This window comes from Erinaceus europaeus, chromosome 3 (genome assembly GCF_950295315.1).
Source record: "Erinaceus europaeus chromosome 3, mEriEur2.1, whole genome shotgun sequence".
Classification (NCBI taxonomy): domain Eukaryota; kingdom Metazoa; phylum Chordata; class Mammalia; order Eulipotyphla; family Erinaceidae; genus Erinaceus; species Erinaceus europaeus.
Genome location: NC_080164.1, coordinates 75,341,348 through 75,362,885, shown reverse-complemented (window position 1 = coordinate 75,362,885; position 21,538 = coordinate 75,341,348). Strand labels below are relative to the sequence as shown.

Below are 21,538 nucleotides of genomic sequence, written 5' to 3'. Positions count from 1 at the left end.
CTCACTTACCACAAGCCGACAGTAGTACCTGGGCTTCATCACAGAGGCGGGGACCGGGAAAGAAAACTGTATAGCCCCACTTAAGAGAAAGCCTGCCTCTCCACACAGTTTTTGTACATTCTAACATGTTCTCCATTGTACCACCTCCCCAGTTCTGTTTGTACAGTTTATAAAAAATCTTTATTTATTGAATAGAGACCACCAGAAATTGAGAAGAAAGGGGAAGAGAGACAGACAGACACCTGTAGCACTGCTTCACCACTTGTGAAGCTTTCCCCCTGTAGGGGGAGACCGGGGGCTCAAACTTGAGTCCTTGCACATTCTAAAAGGGCTCTGCTCCTGATGGATGACAGATCTCAGTGAAATGGTTTCACAGATGCAGTGGTAAAACCAAAGCAGTGAAGAAAATATTAGCAAATTGATGATTCTGTAAATTGGACATTTAAAAATTTTTTAAAAATTTTTTCCCTTTTGCTGCCCTTGTTTTTTATTGTTGTTGTAGTTATTATTGTTGTGGTTACTGATGTCATTGTTAGATAGGACAGAGAGAAATGGAGAGAGGAGGGGAAGACAGAGAGGAGGAGAGAAAGATAGACACCTGCAGACCTGCTTCACCGCCTATGAAGCGACTCCCCTGCAGGTGGGGATCTAGGGGCTCGAACCGTAAATTGGACATTTTGAGAGTTCCTGTCAACAGGGGAACTAGCTTCTTGCAAAGTAACCTGCTTGACTGACTCCCAAGGCTGAGTAAGGAGAAAGTCCTGCCCCTCACCCCAGCTCAGTCATGAAGGCTGACACCGGGAGCCCTTTATAACTCACCTAATGAATCGCCCAGCAGGACCAATAAAAACCATATTCTGGGGGCCAGGCAGTGGTGAACTTGGTTGAGTGCACACATTATGGTGTGCAAGGACCCAGGTTCAAGCCCCTTGTTTCCACCTGCAGGTGGAAAGCTTAATGAGTGGTGAAGCAGGACTGCAGGTATCTCTCTCTTTGCCTCTCTCATCCTCCTTTCAATTTCTCTGTCTCTATCCAATAATAAATAAATGAACAAACAAACCATGCTCTGGTCACCCCCACAAAGCTAAAGGAAGGTATGTGGGGAATGTGTGGAGAGGTAGAGATTCTCCTGTGAGTTTGCTTTCTTTTGAAGTAACCACTGATCTGCTCTGCCCTGCTTATCCTCTGTCCCCACACAGCCTTGACAATGTGATTAGAGGTATGCTCCAAGTCCCTGACAGCTCAGTGCATTGCCACCAGTGCCACATCATTTAGCTTAAGACCCTACTAACCCTAATCACACTAGGGGCATTAGGATGTAGTCTGTCTAAACTGGCCATCACCTCAGGGAAGTGACACATGCTAGTGACTCCTGATGACTGGAGGGGAGTGGAGGGGAGGAGACTCAAAGGTGTGGAGAAGGGAAGGTTTGTGGCGACTAGAAAACAAATGTCCCCTACTTCTTTTTTTCCTCTTATCACTGACCAACTTGATTTTCTGACTCAGCAATCTCCTTTGTAAAAAAAAAAAAATATATATATATATATATAGTGGATTCAAGCACCTGCCTTGTTAGACAGAAAGCCTGCAAGCTCCTTCAAGCCTAAGGTTTAATGCCCTTGAAAGGTAGTATCTCTGATCTCTGGAAGTGTCTGTCCTATCAGGGTCCCATCTGTCCCTATCAGGAGCCTGGGAAGGTGGTTAGTGAGGGTGTCTGGTGGGAAGAATCTCTAGCTTGCATGCAGTGTATGTGACTGTTTGCCTCTGATGTCCCCAATCTCACTGATTTTCTGGGTGTCAGTCCTCCCTGGTAGACCTAAGTCCTGTCATCTCATCCTGACTAGGAGGCCTGGAATAAGCCCTGGGTCAGGGGGCCCTAGAGCATTGGGGAACAGGATCTAGAGGGGTTGGGGATACTAGTGACCAGCTAGGACCTTGTGATCTGTCCACAGGCCTTCTGAGAGCAGTTCACCTGCTGATCGTTCCCCCTGCCGTGGCCGGGTCTGCATCTCTGGTAAGAAGCACAACTAGGGCCAGGCAAATAGTATACTGGTTATATAAAAAGGACTTTCAGGGGCCAGGCAGTGTTGCATCTGGCTAAATGCACACACTACAGTGCTCAAGGACCTTGAATTCAAGCCCCTGGTCCCTACCTGCAGGGGGAAAACTTTACAAGTGGTGAAGTAGAGCTGCAAGTGTCTCTCTCCCTACCTACCCCTCCCCCCTCAATTTCTCTGTCTCTATCCAATAATAGAATAAATTAAAACGACTTTCATGCCTGAGGCACCAAAGGTCCCAATTTCAATCCCCAGTACCACCATAAGCCAGAGCTGAGCAGTGCTCTAGTAAAAAAAAAAAAACGAAAAAGAGGGAATCGGGTGGTAGCACAGCAGGTTAAGCGCAGGTGGTACAAAGCGCAAGGACCCGTGTAAGGATCCCAGTTCGAGCCCCCGGTTCCCCACCTGCAGGGGAGTCGCTTCACAGGAGGTGAAGCAGATCTACAGGTGTCTTTCTCTCCTCCTCTCTGTCTTCCCCTCCTCTCTCTGTTTCTCTCTGTCCTATCCAACAACATCAGTGATAACTACAATAAAAAAATAAGGGCAACAAAAGGGAATAAATAAATATTAAAAAAAGAAGAAGAAATGCAACTTCTGGGACCAGGTGGTAGTGCACTCGGCACACATGCACAAGGACCCAGGTTCAAGTTCCTGGTCCCCACCTGCAGCGGGGAAGCTTCAGAAGTGGTGGAGCAGTGAGACAGGTGTCTCTCCTCTCTATCTATAAAGGAAAAGCACAGCTGCCCCAGCTACTGCTGCCACCCTTTACCCAACCACAAGACCTTCCACCTGACTCAATGTTCCTTTCCCCTCCACCTTAGACCTCCGGATTCCACTCATGTGGAAGGACACAGAGTATTTCAAGAACAAAGGCGGTGAGTTCCACCCATGCTGGGATGACTGCACAGGACTGAGGAATGACTCAGAGTGGAGGCTGGGGGTGGGATGGGTGTGCACATCTTCACCAGCTTTTTGTTCCCCAGACCTCCACCGCTGGGCTGTGTTCTTACTGCTACAGCTAGGGGAAGACATTCAGGACACAGAGACGATTCTGGTGGACAGGACCCTCACAGATATCTCCTTTCAAAATAGCATTCTCTTGTGAGTCCCTTGTCCTGGAGTTCCCTCCCTTCTCCACTCTCATGCTATTTAGCTACGGGTGGGGAGAGGATGAGGCCTCTCTTTGTGGCACTGTGCTATATTTTTCTCCACATCCTTGCTTCCCTGCACCAACCTCCTCTCCCCCCCCACACACACCTGTAGCACGGAGGCAGGGCCAGACTTTGAGCTGCGGCTGGAGCTGTATGGGGCCTACATGGAAGAGGAGGGGGCCCTGGCTGCCGCCCCCAAGAGGCTTGCCACCAAACTCAGCAGCTCCCTGGGCCGATCCTCAGGGAAGCGTGTACGGGCATCGCTGGAGAATGCTGGGGGCTCTGGGACTAGTCCCATCCTGCTCCCCACCCCAACTATGGGGTAAGGTCTTTCACTCCCCAAATGCCCTCAGCTGTTGAGTCCTGGGTGAACTTAGGACTGTGCTGAGCAGGCAGAACCTACATACTGCTGCTAGAACACACACAGTCAGGCAAGAATGTACAGTGGCCACACAGCTGGAGGCACTGGGACCTGGAGAACAGAGCTGGGCCCTCGCCAGCTGAAAGGACCAACAGGAATGTCGAGAGGGGCTGACTTTGGTGTCTCTTTTGGAGCAGCAAATATTTATCTTTTGTGAATAGACCAGAGCACCCTGATTGGAGCAGGGCAGCCTAGGAAACTGTAAGGATGGCTGCAAGGATCTAGGGGCCTCCTGTTGGGACCACTGCAACTCTGAATAGTAGTTTGAGAACCTCAGGGGTTAACGGACAGAATGCTGACTCTGGAGAAACACAGGCTTCAAATTCTAGCTCCACCAACTGCCAAAGTTTATAAAAGATGAGAAAATTCTCTAACCTACCTAGGCAACCGCCTCATTTGGTAGTTGAAGAATGCCACCAACCTCACAGGGCTATTGTGGGAATAAGGGGGCTAATCTGTAATACATAACAGAACCCGCACAATGAGCAGAAGCTCATAAGTCTCCAGCCTCCGGGGGGAGACAAACTGCTCTTCTCCAGGGACACATGGACACAGGGGCAACCAGCTTGCCCCTCACTCATCTGACCCTCACTTCTGTCTCCTACAGTGGTCCTCGATACCACCTCTTGGCTCACACCACACTTACCCTAGCAGCAGTGCAAGATGGGTTCCGCACACACGACCTCACTCTGGTCAGCCATGGTGAGTGTGTGGGGGAGGGCTCCTTGGATGGTAAGAGAGGCCACTGGCCTCTCATTCCTCGACTTGACCCTGCACTTCATCCTCCCCAGAGGAGAACCCTGCCTGGCTGCCCCTTTACGGGAGTGTGTGTTGCCGCCTGGTGGCTCAGCCTCTCTGCTTGACGCAGCCTACTGCCAGTGGCTCCCTTAGGGTACAGGTGAGGTGGCTCCGGGAGTGAATGGGCTCACTTAGGAACAGAGGCCTAATGGAAAAATGATTATCTCTGTAGAGGAAGGTGGGGTAGGGGAAGGCAAGAGGACCAGACAGGAGGGTGGGCAGAATGGAGCAAATTCCTGATGGAAGGCTGGAGAGAAGGGGAGGAGGGGCTGTGTGATTTCCCCAGGAAACCTTGAGTCATTTATGCAGCAAGCCAGGGAGCTGCAGGACTGGGCTCAAGTGTACGGAGTCTTGAAAGGCACAAACCTCTTCTGTTACCGGCACCATGAAGATGCAGACTCTGGGGAAGAGCCGCTGTTTACAATTGAGATCAACAAGGTGATGGGTCCCCTGGTGCCAGGGCCTGGGAGCCTCTCCTTCAGGTCCCAGGAGGGTGGGCACAGACTTCAGAGTACTCACCACAAGCCTCTTGCTCTTTTTTTTTTTTAAAGCCTCTTGCTCTTAATAGAATTGCACCCAGCTTCAAGATGGGGAGTGATGAAACAATCACATTCCCTCTTTCCTGCATCACTGGAAAAGGGTTACTTTGTTATATTTTTGCCACCAGGGTTACTGCTGGGGCTCAGTGCCAGCACTATGAATCCACTGCTCCCTGTGGCCTTTTTTTTTTTTTTAATTTAATTGGATAGGACAGAGAGAGATTGAGAGAGGATGGGGGGCCAGGTGGTGGCACACCTGGTTGAGTGCACATGTTATAATGTACAAGGATCTGGGTTCAAGCCCCCAGTCCTCACCTGCAGGGGGAAAGCTTTGTGAGTGGTGAAGCAGTGCTACAAGTGTCTGTCTCTATCCAATAAATAAATATAATAAAAGAGAGAGAGAGAGAGCAAAAAAAGGGGGGTTAGTAGAGAGGGAGAGAGAAAAGGAGGAGACACCTGCAGATCTGCATCAACACTTGTGAAGCTTCCCCCCTGCAGGACCCTGCCAGCATTCACACTTGCATTTCACACTCTGTGCACTTAACTGGGTGTGCCACCACCTGGCCCCTGAAAAGTGTTACCCTTTTACTGCCAAGTTTCAGAGAAAGTTCTGCAGCTAATTTAGGATTTTTTCATCCTCCTTCCATCTTTTTCCTCAGATTACAATCTATCTACTTCACTCTTTTTTTTTCTAATTATTTTTTCTTCTAACTCAGGTGTAATGACTCTCTTTTTTACTGGCTTTCTTGACAACTTTTAAGACAGCATTGAGGCCTCAGCTTTCTCTACCTCACTCAGTTCCTTTTTGCCTGACTCAGGATTAAGTGTTCCATCCCCAGTTCTTCCCTACCATCCCCTCCCAGTAGGAGGTAAATGAAAGGGTCCTAGCTCTTCCTCCTAAGGCAGGGCTGAGCAAGCTTGCCTGGTGTGACTGCTGACCCCTGTGGCCAGGGTGGAGATGGGAGCAAACCTCTTCTTTCTCCTGCAGGAGACCCGGGTCCGAGCAGGGGAGCTGGACCAGGCTGCAGGCCGGCCCTTCACCCTGAGCATCAGTAACCAGTATGGGGAGGACAAAGTGACACATACCCTTCAAACAGAGAGTCGGGGAGCCCTGCAGAATTGGATGGAGGCTCTGTGGCAGCTTTTCTTTGACATGAGTAAGAGGAGGGGGTTGGGTTGAACTTCTGGAAGAAATCTCAATCTATTTATTTTATTGTCACTAGGGTTGTCACTGGGGCTTGGTGCACTAAAAATCCAATGCTCCTGGCAGCCATTTTTTCTTTTTTTTCTATTTTATTGGCTAGGATAGAGAAATTGGGAGGAGAGGGGGAATTAGAGAGGGAGAGAGAAAGCTAAGACATGGGCAGACCTGCTTCACTTGCAAAGCATTGCCCCTGCAGGTGGGAAGTGGGGGCTCGAACCTGGGTCCTTGTGCATGGTAATATTTGCACTTAACTAGGTATATTACTGCTTGACCCCCAGTCTGTTTTTATCAAAGATCTCTATTTTTTTTTTTTTTTTTTTGTCTCCAGGGTTACTGCTGGGGCTCGGTGGCTGCACTATGAATCCACTGCTCCTGGAGGCTATTTTTTCCCCTTTTGTTGCCCTTGTTGTTTATCATTGTTATTATTGTTGTTGTTGGATATGGCAGAAATCGAGAGAGGACAGGAAGTCAGAGGGGAAGAGAAAGATAGACACCTGAAGACCTGCTTCACCATTTATGAAGCAACCCCCCTGCAGGTGGGGAGCTGGGGGCTTGAACTGGGACCCTTACGCCAGTCCTTGCACTTTGCACCATGCGTGCTTAACCCACTATGCTACCACCTGGCCCCAAAGATCTCTATTTCAAAGATGTGTGGAAGCAAATGATTAGGGAAGGTGGTAGCTGGGAACCCTCATAGCCCTCCCATCGACACCCCTGATGTTCTCCCTTTAGGCCAGTGGAAGCAGTGCTGTGATGAAATCATGAGAATTGAAACCCCTGCTCCCCGGAAACCACCCCAAGCACTGGCCAAGCAGGGGTCCTTGTACCATGAAATGGGTGAGTGAAAGTACACTCTGGGGACCTGATGGGAAGTGCGGTTGGGGACTTCAAGGGGAACCAGACATTGGAATGAGGAAAAGCGTGCTTTGGCCTAAGACAGCTCCTTTGAGGACCTGTTGTAGTCCTTTCTTCTCTCCAGCTCTTCTTTTTTTCTTTGACCAGAACACTACTCAGTTCTGGCTTATGGTGGTGCAGGGGACTGAACCTGGGACCTCAGGGCCTCAAGCTTGAAAGACTTTTATATAACCATTATGCTATCTCCCCAGCCTTCTCCAACTCTTCTTAGAGCCAAAGTTCAAAACAAGCCCCCAAGAGAACCAGATTCATTCCATGGATTCTTTTCCTAATTTCTTCTTTTCTGTTTCCCTTTCTGCATGCGGACTCCTGTCTCTTCCTCTGACCCTTCACCTGCCTGGCACCGCTTTCATTTCCCTCCTCTTTCTTGACTTCTTCACTCCCCATCCCTGTCCACCCTGTGCCCTATATGCCATAGTTTTACCAGAGCCTGGGGCTCCCGGGGGCCCAGGTGAAGGGCTGCTCCTGCAGGATAATGCAATCTCAGCTGAGATCCGGGCTTTGCTTTCCTCCTATTATAGTGACAGGTGATGGTCAGCGTTGGGGAGGCCTGCGGCCTGAGCTCTAACTAGTCCCCCAATCCCCACCCCAATACCCCTTCCTGGTGCCACAGCTATTGAGCCGCTGGATGACATCGCAGCAGTGACAGACATCCTGGCCCAGCGGGAGGGTGTGAGGCTGGAGACGCCCCCACCCTGGCTAGCAATGTTCACAGACCAGCCTGCTGCCCTGCCTAACCCCTGCTCACCTACAGTAGCTCCTGCCCTAGCCCGGACCCAACCCCTGCCCTGGGGGCGACCCCGAACTTTCTCCCTGGATGCTGTACCCCCAGACCACTCCCCCGGGGCTTCTTGCTTGGTTGCCCCTCTTCCCCCACAGCGATCCCCAAGGTCCAGAGGCTTCTGCAACAAGGGGCCACCTCATACTTGGCTTCAGTCACCAGTGTGAGAGAGAAAGTACTGGCAACAGGATCTGGCCAGAAGAGGAGAAAACCTATGTGCAGTTGGGCTCTGGATACAGCACTTTCTGTAGTAGGTTGGCGGCCTGGCCTCCCCTTCTTCTGCTGGTGAGAGGGAGAAGTCCCTCTTAAACTGTGGTTTCCATGATGCTGAGAGATTCATTCATCGTGGCTGGCTGGGACTACCCTCAACCCCCCAACTCTTCCTGGGGACAAACTGGAACCAACTCTGCCCTACCTCCCTGCACTAACCAGCTTTGAGGATGGCACTGAAGAATGCTGGGAGGGAATGCATCTTCCTTGTAATGCCCACCTCAACCATTAAAAGTTATTTAATGCCATTCTTGACTCAGTCCTTGAGGACAGGTTACCTCTCTCCTTGGTCTAATCCTGCCTCATCCCCTCAGCTGGGAGTGATGAACGGCTGTGAGATATGACTGTGAGACTGAGTCATCAGACAAGGGCTGGATAGAGGGGGTACTTTATAAATAGCACAGGGAGGGAGGAGGAGAAGGAGGTCGATTTTCTCTCACATGTTGCTGAATCTCAGAATCTTAGCAAGGTCGTAGCCAGTCACAGCAAAAGAGTTGCCTGAGGGGTCACAGAACCGGGCACCACACACCTGGGTATCAGGTACACACTCACCATGGCAGTGTTCCACCTGGGGGAGAAGAGAGGCTGCTCGGGGCCTGCTAGACCATGCCTGGGTCCCCCATGCCATTCCTTTCACCAAACACACCTCAATGGAGCCATTCTCCAGGCTTCTGCTCAGCTTCCAGATATGCACAAAGGTGTCCTCTGCTGCAGAGAGTAGCTATAAAAGAAGGGCAAGGAGGAAGGGAGAGTCAGGACTTGTGCCCAGGAGAGACTGTTCAAAGATGGAGTGTCTAGCCCAGGTGTCTGGAGAGAAGGATATACTGAGTACAGAGACAAGCCTGTAGAATTTCTTTACTAATCCCAGTGTGAGGGGCCAGGTGGTGATGCACCTGGTTGAGCACACACATTACAGTGTGCAAGGAACCAGGTTCAAGTCCCAGTCCCCAGCTGAAGGGGGGAAAGCTTCATGAGTGATCAAACAGTGCTGCAGGTGTCTGTCTACCTTCCTCCTTCCCTCTCAATTTCTCTGTCTCTGTAATAAATCACACACACACACACACACACACACACACACACACACACACATCCCAGCACCAGCCATGAGGGTATGTCAGGATGCAGGAAGAGACTTACCTTGCCCACCTCAGGAGCCAGGTCCAGGGCACAGATGGCTCTGGCATGAGCACTGATCTGAATGTGAAGAGTTCCTGTTTTGGCTTCATACAGACGCACTTGCCCATTTCCATAGCCTGCTGCTACCATCCCCTGCCACAGCTGCACCGAGGGGCACGTGACCCTGCAAGGGTGTTACCTCACTTTGCTTTCCCAGGTCCAGAGCCCAGTACTCACTCTGAAGCTACCCTGGGGGAGGGGGCTGTCACAACCCCACTCCATTCCACTTACCCAAATCCTGGAATACTAGTCAATAATTTGAATTTGGGCCCTGACCGCCAGACACACAGCAAGCCTGAGTCATCTGCCGTCACCATGTCAGCTATGCAGTCCTGAGGGGAAAGGTTGGATCAGTCCTTGCCTTTCTCTCCTGCTGGATCCTGTTTACAGGGCAGGAGGGAGAAGAGAAGCAGTATTTGCATCTTTGTCTCTACAGAGAAAAGGCAAGATGTGAAGTTCTCACCCACTGTGTCCAGGGTTCCCTCAGGAAGCATACAAGTTTTTCTTACAAGCTCCCCCCTTGCCATATGTTAGGAAGGGTATATAACTTCCTGGGAGGGACAATGAAACTGAGACCATACTGTTAAGATTATTTGGAGGCCTTACAGTGAGTCCGTCATAGCATGACTAGACTATGGACCTCTAGATGATCCCAAACCCAAGCCATATATCCCACAGGCCCACTCGGGCCAGGTGCAGTGGAGGATATGGCTTAGAAGATACATACCCTGTTCTCTCAAGAGGTTTGCTATCCAACTGAGGAGATCAGAATTATCTTTGAGGACAGTTAGCAATTCAGGATTCGGCTGAGGGAGATCAGTGGGAGGTGGAACTGGGGAGGGCTTCTTGGAGAGGTAGCCTCTGGGGGTGGGTCTGAGCAGGTAAGACTTGCCCACATCCAGAGAAGGAAGCCATACATGTCAGAGCCAGAAAGCATCCTGGAAACATCAGTCCCAGGTCCTCAAGTCACACTAGTATTGAAAAATGTTAGTGAACTAGCAATACCAACTACCGTGTAATTCACTGAACCTGAGGTTTTTGGAACTTAGGAAAGGGCAGCAATTATCCCAAAGTCCCCTGCCTCTCTAGATAGGGAAGTTTTCCAGATTCACTGAAATGGGCAGAGGGAATCCACTCACCTGTCCCTGGGCAGGCTCAGTGCCAATGTCTGTAATTGGTGTGTGGTGCCCAGCCAGCTCTTCACTCAGTACAATATTGGGACCTTTGGCCGGGATGTCAAACACCAGTACTCGCCCCGACCATGTTCCTGCAGAACCAGTGTCCCATTGGTGGCTTCCCAATCTTCTTGGGTGTTCAGCCATCACATTCAACACTCCTTCCCTTCCAGATACCTTAACAGCACAGCCACCTCTCACCACTTTAACTACTGTGCCCCTCCACTCACTACTCCCATCTTTGCCCCTCTGAATCCCTCCATAGATTTTTAAATCTTTCATACACCCTGTCCCTTCATTCCCATACTTCTCTCTAACCCTCTACAATTCCCTTACACCTTCAGCATCCCCTGGCTAAAACCCACACCCGTTATATACCCCACCAACCCCTCCCCTGCCCGTCCCATAATGCCCTGCCCTCGGGCCCCTCACCCACACAGATGAAGTGACCACAGGCGGCAATTCCTCTGGCAAACACAGCCTGCACTAAGCATGACAGGAGGAAATATTAGAAATATGGACAGGAAAGGGGAAAGGTTATTGGAAACAACTCCTTCCCCATCCCACTCAATCCTGCAGGTACCTGGAGAGGCATCTCCAGAGTCTAGAGCATGCCAAAAGACCATGACGGAACCATCAGACTCGTACATCTGGAAAACAAGGGCAAGGGCAAGGGCACACATAATCCTGCTGGCTTCAGCTGAACACTGTGCTGCAGGTATCACATGCCCATTCCAGACCTGGCCCGCCTGATCCTCAGAATCATCTCTGGGAGGGAGCCACTACTTTTAGCACTCCTTTACAGAGGAGAACACTGAGGTCTGGAGAGTTACCTGAACTGCTCAAGGTCATATAGATAATAAAAGTGGCAGATATCACATGGGGAACTAGGGAATTAAAAAACCTGTAGCAGGAGTGGGCGGTAGCGCAGTGGGTTAAGCACACGTGGTGGCACAAAGTGCAAGGACCTGGCATAAGGATCCCGGTTGGAGTCCCCGGCTCCCCACCTGGGGAGGAGTCGCTTCACAGGCGGTGAAGCAGGTGTCTGTCTTTCCCTCTCTGTCTTCCCCTCCTCTCTCCATTTCTCTCTGTCCTATCCAACAACGACGATATCAACAATAATAGCTACAACAACAATAAACACAAGGGCAACAAAAAGGAAATAAATATTAAAAAAAAAAACTGTAATGAAGATGAGAAATAAGGGACGTGTGGCTGGGCATGTGAAAACTTTCGAAGGGGGGATGGGTCTGGGGGCCCTTGAAGAGGCATGGAGAAGCTTCTAGTGGGAGCAGCAGGAAGGTTAGTTTTTTGTTTGTTTGTTTTTTGCCAGAGCACTGCTCAGCTCTGGCTTATCAGTGGTATGGGGTATTGAACCTGGGTCCTGGGAGCCTCCGGCATGAGAGTCGGTTTGCATAACCACTATGCTATCTACGCCACCCGGAAGGTCTCTTCTTACCTGTATGCCTCGATGCGAGGTGAGTACCAACAGTACCCGGAACGGGAGGACGCACCAGTGGACCTGGGGAGAAGGTGTGTGGGAGTAAGTAGGGAGTCAGGGTCAGAGAAGAGGGCAGGAGGATTCAGAAGAGTCGTAAGTCCCAGGGTTAGGGAAGGCCTATTCCTCGCGGCTGGTCGAGGAAGGACAGGGTCCAGCACACCATTGCCAGCGTGCCCACGCTTCACCTGAGTGATAAGCGGGGGGCTCACGCCGGCGCCTTCCTTAGCCTGGAGCTGGCGCTGGGCCAATGGCACACCCTCGGGCCCTGCGCTGAGCAGCTGGGCGCTGGGCCCGTGCACCATCCCGAAGTGTGTGAGGTTGCGGGCCGGCAGCTGCAGCACCGTGAGGTTGTTGCACAGGGCGGCAGCCGAGCCGCGGAGGCGGATGGAGCGCTCTCGGCGGAACATCCCCGGGAGACACGCTGGGAACCAGCGACGACAGCGACTCCTGTGGGAGGAGGAAGGGGGGGGGTCGTGAGGCACTGGGGGAGACGCCAGACGGGGTGTCCCGGCGATGGAGGCACCTGCTGGGGGCGGGGCCCGGGGCGGGAGAGGGGAGCCCGGGGGCGAGTCTCGGGGCCGCCAGGGAGCCCCAAAGGAGGAAGGGTCACGGGACAGGCCCCTGCGGCCCCAGGCGCCGGAGCCGAGGCACCCTGAGGCGGGGCAGCGCCGAGGCCCCTGCTTCCGTCTGCAAGCCCCTCGTCTGGGTCAGAGGAGACACCCAGCAGCCTTAAGCAGCCCCAGGCCGGCTTGCCTGGCTCCGCACTCCAGAGGTTCCTCTGAATCCGCCGCCGCCATAGAGACCACGCACGCACACGCACGCACGCACGGCAGTGAGGCGGGGAGCGCAGCCCTGAGAGGCGTGTGGTTGCCCAGGCAACGAGGGCGGGCCGCATCCGCCTGGCGCGTGGCACGGTTGCCAAGGCGACCGTTAGGCAGCCGCCGCGGAACCCGGCAGCGCGGCTGTTGAAACCCCCCGGGCCGGAGCAGCAGCTTGGACCATGTCGCACGAAGGCTCGGTGAGCGACAGCTGGCGGGCAGGGACCAACCACACCTGGGATCGCCCGTTATGGCCGGCGCCTGCTGTCCTGGGGGCTGAACGCCAGACGACTGCGGAAGCAGGCACAGAAGACGAGACCCGGGGCCGGGTGGTGGCGCACCTGGTTGGGCGCAAGTGTTACACTGCTGTAGGAACTGGGTTCGAGTCCCCGGTCCCCACCTGCAGGGGGAAAGCTTTGCGAGTGGTGAAGCAGAGCTGCAGGTTTCTCTCTCTTTCAACCCCCCGCCCCTTCCCTCTCGATTTCTGGCTGTCTCTACCCATTAAATAAATAAATAAAATAAAATAAACCACCAATAAATTAAAAAGAAAAACTAAGAAAAGAAAAATTGAGACGCCCCTCTCATGGGCTTTGCCACACAGGACCTGGAGGGGAGGGCCCGAGGGCGACGCAAACCCCGGGGACGAGAAGTGACGATGGCAATTCCCAAGACGTGTAGTAAACCTCTTGGAGATACAAATTTTCTCTCTTTTCTTCTCTTCCTCATTTTATTTTGGAAAGAGACAGAGATTGAGAGGGAAACGAGAGGGGCGGGGGGAGATGGATGCAGTCCTGCTTCATTGCTGGTGAACTTCAACAGGTGGGGACCAGGGACTTGAACCCGTGTCCTTGAGCACTGGAACATGTGCACTCTACTAATTACGCCATCACCTAGCCCTTTGAGGTACCCAATTTTAAATGGATAAACCAGAATTGTTCAGGCATTGGGAGAGATGATGCTAAATACATATTTTAAGAATTTGGAGTATTACACCAAAGTAAAAGACTCTGGGGAGGGTGGGTGGGTGGGGAGAATACAGGTCCATGAAAGATGATGAATGACATAGTGGGGGTTGTATTGTTAAATGGGAATCTGGGAAATGTTATGCATGTACAAACTATTGTATTTACTGTTGAATGTAAAACATTAATTCCCCAATAAGTAAATAAAGAAATAAAAAAAAAAAAAGGAAACACTGGGAGTCGGGCTGTAGCGCAGCGGGTTAAGCGCAGGTGGCGCAAAGCACAAGGACCGGCATAAGGATCCCGTTCGAACCCCGGCTCCCCACCTGCAGGAGAGTGGCTTCACAGGCGGTGAAGCAGGTCTGCAGGTGTCTATCTTTCTCTCCCCCTCTGTCTTCCCCTCCTCTCTCCGTTTCTCTCTGTCCTATCCAACAATGACGACAACAACAATAATAACTACAACAATAAAACAACAATGGCAACAACAACAACAAAAAAGAATTCCAGGGGGTCAGGCGGTAGTGCAGCGGGTTAAGCGCACATGGCGTGAAGTGCAAGGAGCAGTGTAAGGATTCCGGTTCAAGCCCCTAGTTCCCCACCTGCAGCCAGGGAGGTCGCTTCACAGGTGGTGAAGTGAGTCTGCAGGTGTCTTTTTCTCCCCGTCTTTGTCTTCCCCTCCTCTCCCGATTTCTCTCTGTCCTATTCAACAACAACAATAGCAATAACAACAGCAATAGTAATAGCAACAATAAACAGCAAAGGTAACAAAAGCAAAAAAAAAAAAAAAAAAAGCCTCCAGGAGCAGTGGATTCATAGTGCAGGCACTGAGCCCCAGCAATAACCCTGGAGGCAAAAAAAAAAAAGTAAGAAAAAAAAATTCCAGGAGGAGAGATGGATGCAACAATTCTGACACTGCATTCAAAGGTCTCTTTTTTAATGAACTGTTTATTTATTTATTTATTTATTTATTAGAGTACTGTTCAGCTCTGGTTTATGGAGGTGTAGGGGATTGAACCAGTGGTTTTGGAGTCTCAGGCAGGAAGCTACCTCCTCTGCCCTTTTATTATTTTTTTTAACAAAACATTTAATTTTTTTTTTCACTGGGATTATGTGCATGCATAACTCCATTGTTCCTGGTGGCATTTTTTTTTTTGGTAGAGGGTGAGGTACAGATCAGGTTAGAGAGCAGAGAAAAAGAGAGACACCTGCAGCTCTGCTCCATCACTTGTGAAGTTTCCCCCATGCAGGTCTCAAACTTGGTTCCTTGTGCATAGTAACATGGATGCTCTACCAAGTGCACTACCACCTGAGCCACCTAAGAGGACATTTTAAAATAAGACAGTTTTTTTAAAAAAATTATTTATTTATTTATTCCCTTTTGTTGCCCTTGTTGTTTTATTGTTGTAGTTATTGGTGTTATTGATGTTAGATAGGACAGAGAGAAATGGAGAGAGGAGGGGAAGACAGAGAGGGGGAGAGAAAGACAGACATCTGCAGACCTGCTTCACCGCCTGTGAAGCGACTCCCCTGCAGGTGGGGAGCCGGGGGCTTGAACCGGGATCCTTATGCTGGTCTTTGTGCTTTGTGCCACCTGCACTTAACCCGCTGCGCTACCGCCCGACTCCCAAATAAGACAGTTTTGAGGAACTTTCATTGCAACAGTTTTTCAACCCCTCTGGTCAAGCCGCATGTAGGCTTGATCACTACCATGAGTACCACGTGAAGGCCTGGGAAGGCAAGTCTAAATACTGACTCTCTTCTACCAGTTCTAGCCAAGCCTGGTCTGGGCAGTGGCCCACTCCCTGAGACTGCCACTCTACTGTTCTCACTAGTGGAGAAGGGACATAGGTTAATGGATTGGAGATTCAGTGTGAAGTTTAGGGAATATCAGATCTGGAGTACAATTATTTTGATGGAATATTTTTTTAAAAAATATTTATTATTCCCCCCTTTTGTTGCCCTTGTTGTTTTATTTTTGTAGTTATTGTTGTTCTTGATGTCATTATTGTTGGATAGGACAGAGAGGAGTGGAGAGAGAAGGGGAAGACAGAGAGGGGGAGAGAAAGACACCTGCAGACCTGCTTCATCGCCTGTGAAGCGACTCCCCTGCAGGTGGGGAGCGGGGGTCTCAAACCAGGATCCTTACACAGGTCCTTGTGCTTTGCGCCACCTGTGCTTAACCTGCTACGCTACTGCCTGACTCCCTATTTTGATGGAATATTAATGATGAGATAATACAGTTGGAATTGGGGAAACAAAGATTTGGAAGGTTATGATTGTAGATCAACTTTGAAAGGAATCAGGTTAAAAAAAAACAAACAAGTATACTGTTTTTAAGACTGAAAACTATGGTGATTATCTTTGGGAGATGGGAGGGTGGGGACACAGAACTTTGATGGCAGGTATAGTGTGGAACTATACAGTCTTGTAACTCACAGGTAATCACAAATAAAAAACTGAAAACAAAAACAAAAATAAAGAAAGGAACCAGATTAAGGGAAACAATTGTAGGGGAGAGTGAAAAGGTCCCCAAGAATCTGTTAGTGAATTTCTATGTCCCTAAAACAAAATTTGGGGACTAGTTTCTTCCTTCTTTTCTTTCTCTCTCTCTTTCTTTCCTTATCAAATCATTTTTGAAATTTGTGAATAATAGTAGTCTACAAGACTGTAAGATTATAGGGTATGGTTACACACAGCATCTACCACCAAAATTCTGTGCTTCTACTTTCCCATCGGTAGACATCTTAGAGTTTGCTTACTTCTCTCTCTGTGTGTGTGCCTGCAAGTTAATGCTTTAGTTCTCTAGATTCCACATGAGTGAAACCATCAGGTAGTTGTCATACACCTCTTTACTTCACTATGCATAATCAGTTCCAATTCCATTCATTCATTTTGTCCCAAAGGACACAATGTCATCTTTTTGATTGCTGAGTAGTATTCCATGGGGTAAATATCCCACGAATTAATTTGAAGGGAAGGGATTTTGAGCAACAATAATTTCAGCACCATTTATTGACTCTTTCTTAAATTCTTTGACCTTTTTTAATGATTTTGAACAAAGACCAAGGATCTTGGAGTTAGAACCACAAATAGCTTGTATTTACTGTGTGATCCCAAACAAATAATAGTAAAATTTCAATGGGTTTGCAAATGAGCTCAGTGGGCTGGTATAAAAATTAAACTAAATCAGGGAGTCAGGCGGTAGTGCAGTGGGTTAAACGCACGTGGCGCAAAACACAAGGACCTGTGTAAGGATCCGGGTTCGAGCCCCTGACTCCCCACCTGCAGGGGAGTCGCTTTATAGGTGGTGAAGCAGGTCTGCAGGTGTCTATCTTTCTCTCCCCCTCTCTGTCTTTCCCTCCTCTCTCCATTTCTCTCTGTCCTATCCAATGATGACGACATCAGCAACAACAATAGTAACTACAATAAAAAAACAACAACAAGGGCAACAAAAGGGAATAAATAAATATTAAAAAAAATTAAACTAAATCATATGCAATCCCTGGCACTGCCTCACACCAGAGGTGAACAGTGCTCTGTTCTCTCTGATTCTTTTAAGTTATAAAAATAAACATAAGGGGGAAGGGTAGATAGCACAGTGGTTATACAAAGAGACTCTCATGCCTGAGGCTCTAAAGTCCCAAGTTCAATCCACCGCACCACCATAAGCTAGAGCTGAACAGTCCTCTGGGAAAAAAAAATATAAAATAATCTTTAGAGCGGGGGTAGACAGCATAATAGTTATACAAAGAGACTCTCACACGTGAGGCTCCAAAGTCCCAGGTTCAGCCTCCCACACCACCATAAGCCAGAGCTGATCAGTGCTCTGATAATGAAATGAAACAATCTATAGGTCAAGCACCTAAAAAGTATGTCATGTACTAGGCTCTTAGTAAATTGACCCTTTGAAAAGACTTTTCTGGGCCAGGTTGTGGCACATCTGATTGAGTGCACATGTTACAGTATGCAAGAACCCAGATTTGAGCCCCCCCAACAACCCCCCCCCCCCCGTCCTCACCTGCAGGGGGAAAGCTTCATGAGTGGTGAAGTAGTGCTGCAGATGTCTCTCTTTCTCTGTCCCACTCTATTACCCCCTTCCCTCTCAATTTCTGGCTGTCTCTATCAAATAAAGAAAATAAAAATAAAAAAAAAAAAGGAAAAGAGTTTTCTTTCCTGCTAGTCTACTCCAGGAAATATCTTCCTAGCCTCTAGTTGCTTTTCAGTTTCATTCCGACCCCCTCTCCTGATTGTCCTATTCTTACCTAACAGAGGCAGGCTCGAGACCGAGGAATGACCCGATCCAAGGCAGAAAAAGTGCGGCCCCCTACTGTGCCTGTGCCGCAGGTGGACATTGTGCCAGGGCGACTCAATGAGGCCGAGTGGATGGCACTCACAGCTGTGGAGGAGGGCGAAGAGGTGGTGGGGGACATCCTAGCAGATCTGCTCTCGCGAGTCATGGACGCCGCCTTCCAGGTCTACCTCAGCCAGCAGGTGGGTCTGGGCCACATCTTCCGTGTCTACTCCCCCTGAGCCCCCACTCCCCCTGCAGCACTGAGATCCTTTCTTTGCCTCTGCAGTGCATCCCATTCACCATTAGCCAGGCCCGGGAGGCCATGCTACAGATCATAGAGTGGCGCTTCCTGGCCCGGGATGAGGGAGAAGCTGCGGTGGCTGATGACCCCACGTGGGGCGAGGATGAGGAGCCTTCAGCATGTGCCACAGACTCCTGGGCTCAGGGCTCCGTGCCCGTGTTGCACCAGTCTGTCTCTGTGGAGTTGGAAGACACCCTCCAGAGAGAAGTAAATCCAGCCCTCCCACCCCTACCCGTCACTTCCCAGGCCCTTACTTCCTCTATCCCCTTTCCCACTTCTCACTACGCATCTTTGTGCATTTTCCCAGGGTCAGAGGAGCACAGACCGAAGCCCTTCAGGAAGACGGTGGACGGGCAGAGATTCTCAGGGGCAGACGGATTCTTGGGAGCAGACTCCTGAGTCGAGGGTCACTCAAGATCCCCCACCCACCCCGGAGCTGTATGAGGAGGCAGGGGAGGAACTGGAGGACCAGGATACAGACAAGCGATCCTCGGCTGGGTCCTTGGACGTGAGTCTCCAGGGTTCGGTGGAGCTGGGGTCCATGGGCAGTCTCCACCCTTCTCTGGAGCTGTCCCTGGAAGGCAGCCCCCTGCCCTGGGTTGAGAGCTCACAGTCGGGTAGCACCCCGCTGTCACTCGAAGACCTCTATTTAAACATATCCCAGCCGGACGCGGCGGGGGACGGGCCACAGCTCAGGCAGAAGGTGTCCCCAAAGGCGTCAGGGGTGTTGGTGGACAACTCCACCGCGAGGTTGCAGCCACGGCGCCCCCCTGCGGTTGCTGAATCCCTAAGCGCCCTTCCATCCCCGGCGCGGCACAGGCCGACCTTGGTGCGGCTGGACCCCGCGCGCTTGCCCCAGCGCTGGGTGCGCCCGCAGGTGGAGGTTCTGTACCCAGGAGCCAATGAGCCCTATCTGGAAGCCTCCGGCAGGTGCCAGCGCCCAGAGAAGCCGGAGCACCAGGTCCGACCGCAGCGCCCCCGCCCAGAGTCTCACATCTCCCAGGCAGTCAAGGTCCCTCTCTGGCCTGGCGTTTCTTTGTGTGATTTGGGCCAAGACCCTAGACGCCTATTCCCACCTTTAGGCTCAGGCCTACAGTCCCCAAACTTTGGGTCGAAATTGCCCTTCCCTAGCCCAGCACGTCGTTTTCTAGCTACGGACTCTGTGCATGACACTATGACCCACATCCCTAACCCCCAAATATGGCCGGTGTCCAAGTGGCCCCGTGGCTGGGAGGCAGAAGCCAGGATGCTGGGCGAGATGTGGGCGGGCCGCACCCAAGCACATCCACAAGACCTGGAGCAGGAGGACCGCAAGGGTCAGAAGGACCAGGATCCCTACAGGTGGCCTCAGCCTATGCCGAAGCTCAAGGCCACTTCCCAAGTCATGTGGAAGCCCTTGTTGCTGCCAGAAGCAATAAAATTGACTCCTGGTGTGAGCTTGTGGAACCCAACCACCCAAGTGCTGCTCAATTCTGCAGTGCCCCAGTCTGAGGATAAAGATGACATCTCTCTTCCTACAGGGCAGCATCCCATCCAGGCAGCTGCCCCAAAGCCTCAGGTGACTGTGGCACAGCTAACGAAAAACTCCACCTTCAAAATGTGGTCAGAGCCCCCCAGGTACTTGCCCCCTTCTGATCCTTGAACCTCAGGCAGTTGGACGTTCCTTCTGCTTGCTTGCCAGAAATAAACATCTGAGCTGCCTAAAGAACTGGCCTGCTATTTCTGTTAATTTCTTTCAAGGAAGTCTGCTCTCACTGAACTGGACCTGGAAGGAGACAGAACACTGCAACAAATATTACAAATATTAGAAACAGAGAAAACAGCAGCAAAGCTCAAAATACATAGCTATCCCAAGTCTCAGGACAACCAAACAGCTAGGTCACTGTTGAATGCTTGGTCACAGGCACATCCAGGCATACAGAAAACATTTAATGGCCAGATGGACCCCATTTTGGGATGAAACCAGTTAAAAGTTATGCAGGCAAGCAAAGTCTTTCTCAATAAACTTGATGCCCTTTTAGGCCTATTATATATAAAGAGAACTCAATTTAAAAGAAGAGGAGGAGGAGGAGGAAGAGGAAGAGAAAGGAGGAAGAGAAAGGAGGAAGAGAAGGAGGTTGTTTAACCGGCTGGGGAGGTATCATAATGATAATATTTTAAAAATACTTATTTTTGGATAGAGACAGAAATTGAGAGGGAAAGGGAAGATAGGGAGAGAAAGAAAGACACCATTCTGGTAGTTTCCCACCCTTCCCCTCCCAGCAGGCTAGGTGCTTGAACCCTGTTCCTTGCACATTATATCATGTGTGATCTACCTGACCCCTACCCCACATACTCTTCTAATTGCTATTCCTACAGAAAGTAGATTGATTACACTTTTAGATTTATGCAGTGCTATTTTCAATATTCCTATAACTCTAGAAAACTGATTCCTCATTGCTTTTGGCTGTAGTGAATGCCAGTATACTTGAGTAATTATGCTAAAAGGTTAAAGTCTGTGTAATGTTAATTTTCTACAGGAAAGTTGACATTTCAACCTTACTATCACTAATTGGCAGTTGTTGGATATTGCTGACAGTACAGCAAAGTGGAACCTTTTCAGTTATTAGAGAAAAAATACAATTTCCATGTAAATCATATAGGACAAATATGATCATATAGGACAAGTCTGAATAGAGGACTGCTTTCATAATGTGTGGGGTCATGTGCTTAGACTTACTCTTTTCTGTTTGTTCTCCCTTTGTAATCATCTCCCTCTGCTGATATTATTGGTATCAGGATTACAAACTGTTTTCTTATAGTTTATTACTATCTGTATTTTTTTGAGATTTATTTATTCATTTATTTATGAGAGAGAGAGAGAGAGAGAGAGAACCAGAGTATCAGTCTGTTATATGCCTTGATGATGATGGCACTTAAAACCTCATGTTTGAGGATTCAACACTTTATCCACTGCATTGCCTCCCAGGCCACATATCTGTGTTTTTATATTGTTCAAATTGCTTGTACTCTAACTAGTATCTTAGCTCAATAATCATTCTGGTGGTTCAAAGACTAGAGGTTGTTCACTAAGTCATGCTCCTTCAGAATCATCTTGCATCAGGTTCTTTTGACAAATCTCTGATCTGCCTGGAACATAGGTACTGGCTTTACCTTGTTGCTCAAATGTGCCCTAAAA

General features: G+C 49.9%; 3 protein-coding genes across 8 annotated transcripts in view; 2 read left to right on the top strand and 1 right to left on the bottom strand.

Moving 5' to 3' along the window:
- RTKN (rhotekin) overlaps window positions 1-8,384 on the top strand; it is a 34,638-nt gene extending 26,254 nt beyond the window's left edge. For 4 of the 5 annotated variants that reach the window (XM_016188261.2, XM_016188259.2, XM_007523353.3 and 1 more), the window contains 10 exons: window positions 1,953-2,014; window positions 2,879-2,932; window positions 3,041-3,158; window positions 3,321-3,530; window positions 4,237-4,331; window positions 4,421-4,527; window positions 4,737-4,865; window positions 5,955-6,123; window positions 6,903-7,007; window positions 7,699-8,384. In XM_016188261.2, the coding sequence (XP_016043747.1) occupies window positions 1,953-2,014; window positions 2,879-2,932; window positions 3,041-3,158; window positions 3,321-3,530; window positions 4,237-4,331; window positions 4,421-4,527; window positions 4,737-4,865; window positions 5,955-6,123; window positions 6,903-7,007; window positions 7,699-8,033 (1,384 nt within the window). In that variant the 3' untranslated portion in view covers window positions 8,034-8,384. Of the gene's footprint in view, window positions 1-1,952; window positions 2,015-2,878; window positions 2,933-3,040; window positions 3,159-3,320; window positions 3,531-4,236; window positions 4,332-4,420; window positions 4,528-4,736; window positions 4,866-5,954; window positions 6,124-6,902; window positions 7,008-7,503; window positions 7,662-7,698 lie in introns of those variants that run through there. The other variant, XM_060187550.1, reaches the window with a different exon arrangement.
- Window positions 8,385-8,499: 115 nt separating this feature from the next.
- On the bottom strand, window positions 8,500-12,697 carry WDR54 (WD repeat domain 54). Of its 2 annotated transcripts, XM_007523352.3 has the most exons (9): window positions 12,174-12,697; window positions 11,947-12,009; window positions 11,071-11,137; window positions 10,920-10,973; window positions 10,452-10,579; window positions 9,544-9,644; window positions 9,274-9,436; window positions 8,783-8,857; window positions 8,500-8,704 (listed from the first exon to the last, which is right to left on the bottom strand). In XM_007523352.3, exons 1-9 carry the CDS (start codon window positions 12,393-12,395, stop codon window positions 8,573-8,575), a joined length of 1,005 nt encoding a protein of 334 aa, XP_007523414.1. In that variant the 5' UTR covers window positions 12,396-12,697; the 3' UTR covers window positions 8,500-8,572. The 2 variants fall into 2 exon arrangements, with proteins under 2 accessions (XP_007523414.1, XP_016043744.1); XM_016188258.2 differs by lacking the exon at window positions 10,920-10,973.
- A 132-nt stretch (window positions 12,698-12,829) lies between these two features.
- Window positions 12,830-20,068, top strand: C3H2orf81 (chromosome 3 C2orf81 homolog). The gene is made up of 4 exons (XM_060187549.1): window positions 12,830-13,006; window positions 18,038-18,259; window positions 18,346-18,567; window positions 18,668-20,068. The coding sequence occupies exons 1-4, from the start codon at window positions 12,989-12,991 to the stop codon at window positions 20,000-20,002; spliced, it is 1,797 nt and encodes a 598-aa protein (XP_060043532.1). The 5' UTR covers window positions 12,830-12,988; the 3' UTR covers window positions 20,003-20,068.
- The last annotated feature ends 1,470 nt before the right edge of the window (window positions 20,069-21,538 follow it).

Bases quoted from the DNA above. Each gene is read 5' to 3' on its own strand.
- C3H2orf81 (XM_060187549.1), top strand. The intron at 18,260-18,345 runs GTGGGTCTGGGC...TTGCCTCTGCAG, and splicing joins AGGTCTACCTCAGCCAGCAG to TGCATCCCATTCACCATTAG. The intron at 18,568-18,667 runs GTAAATCCAGCC...GCATTTTCCCAG, and splicing joins AAGACACCCTCCAGAGAGAA to GGTCAGAGGAGCACAGACCG.
- WDR54 (XM_007523352.3), bottom strand. From the start codon at position 12,395: ATGTTCCGCCGAGAGCGCTCCATCCGCCTCCGCGGCTCGGCTGCCGCC. The intron at 11,138-11,946 runs GTAAGAAGAGAC...CTTGTTTTCCAG, and splicing joins CCTCGCATCGAGGCATACAG to ATGTACGAGTCTGATGGTTC. The intron at 10,580-10,919 runs GTGAGGGGCCCG...CTGGTTCTGCAG, and splicing joins TGGTCACTTCATCTGTGTGG to GAACATGGTCGGGGCGAGTA.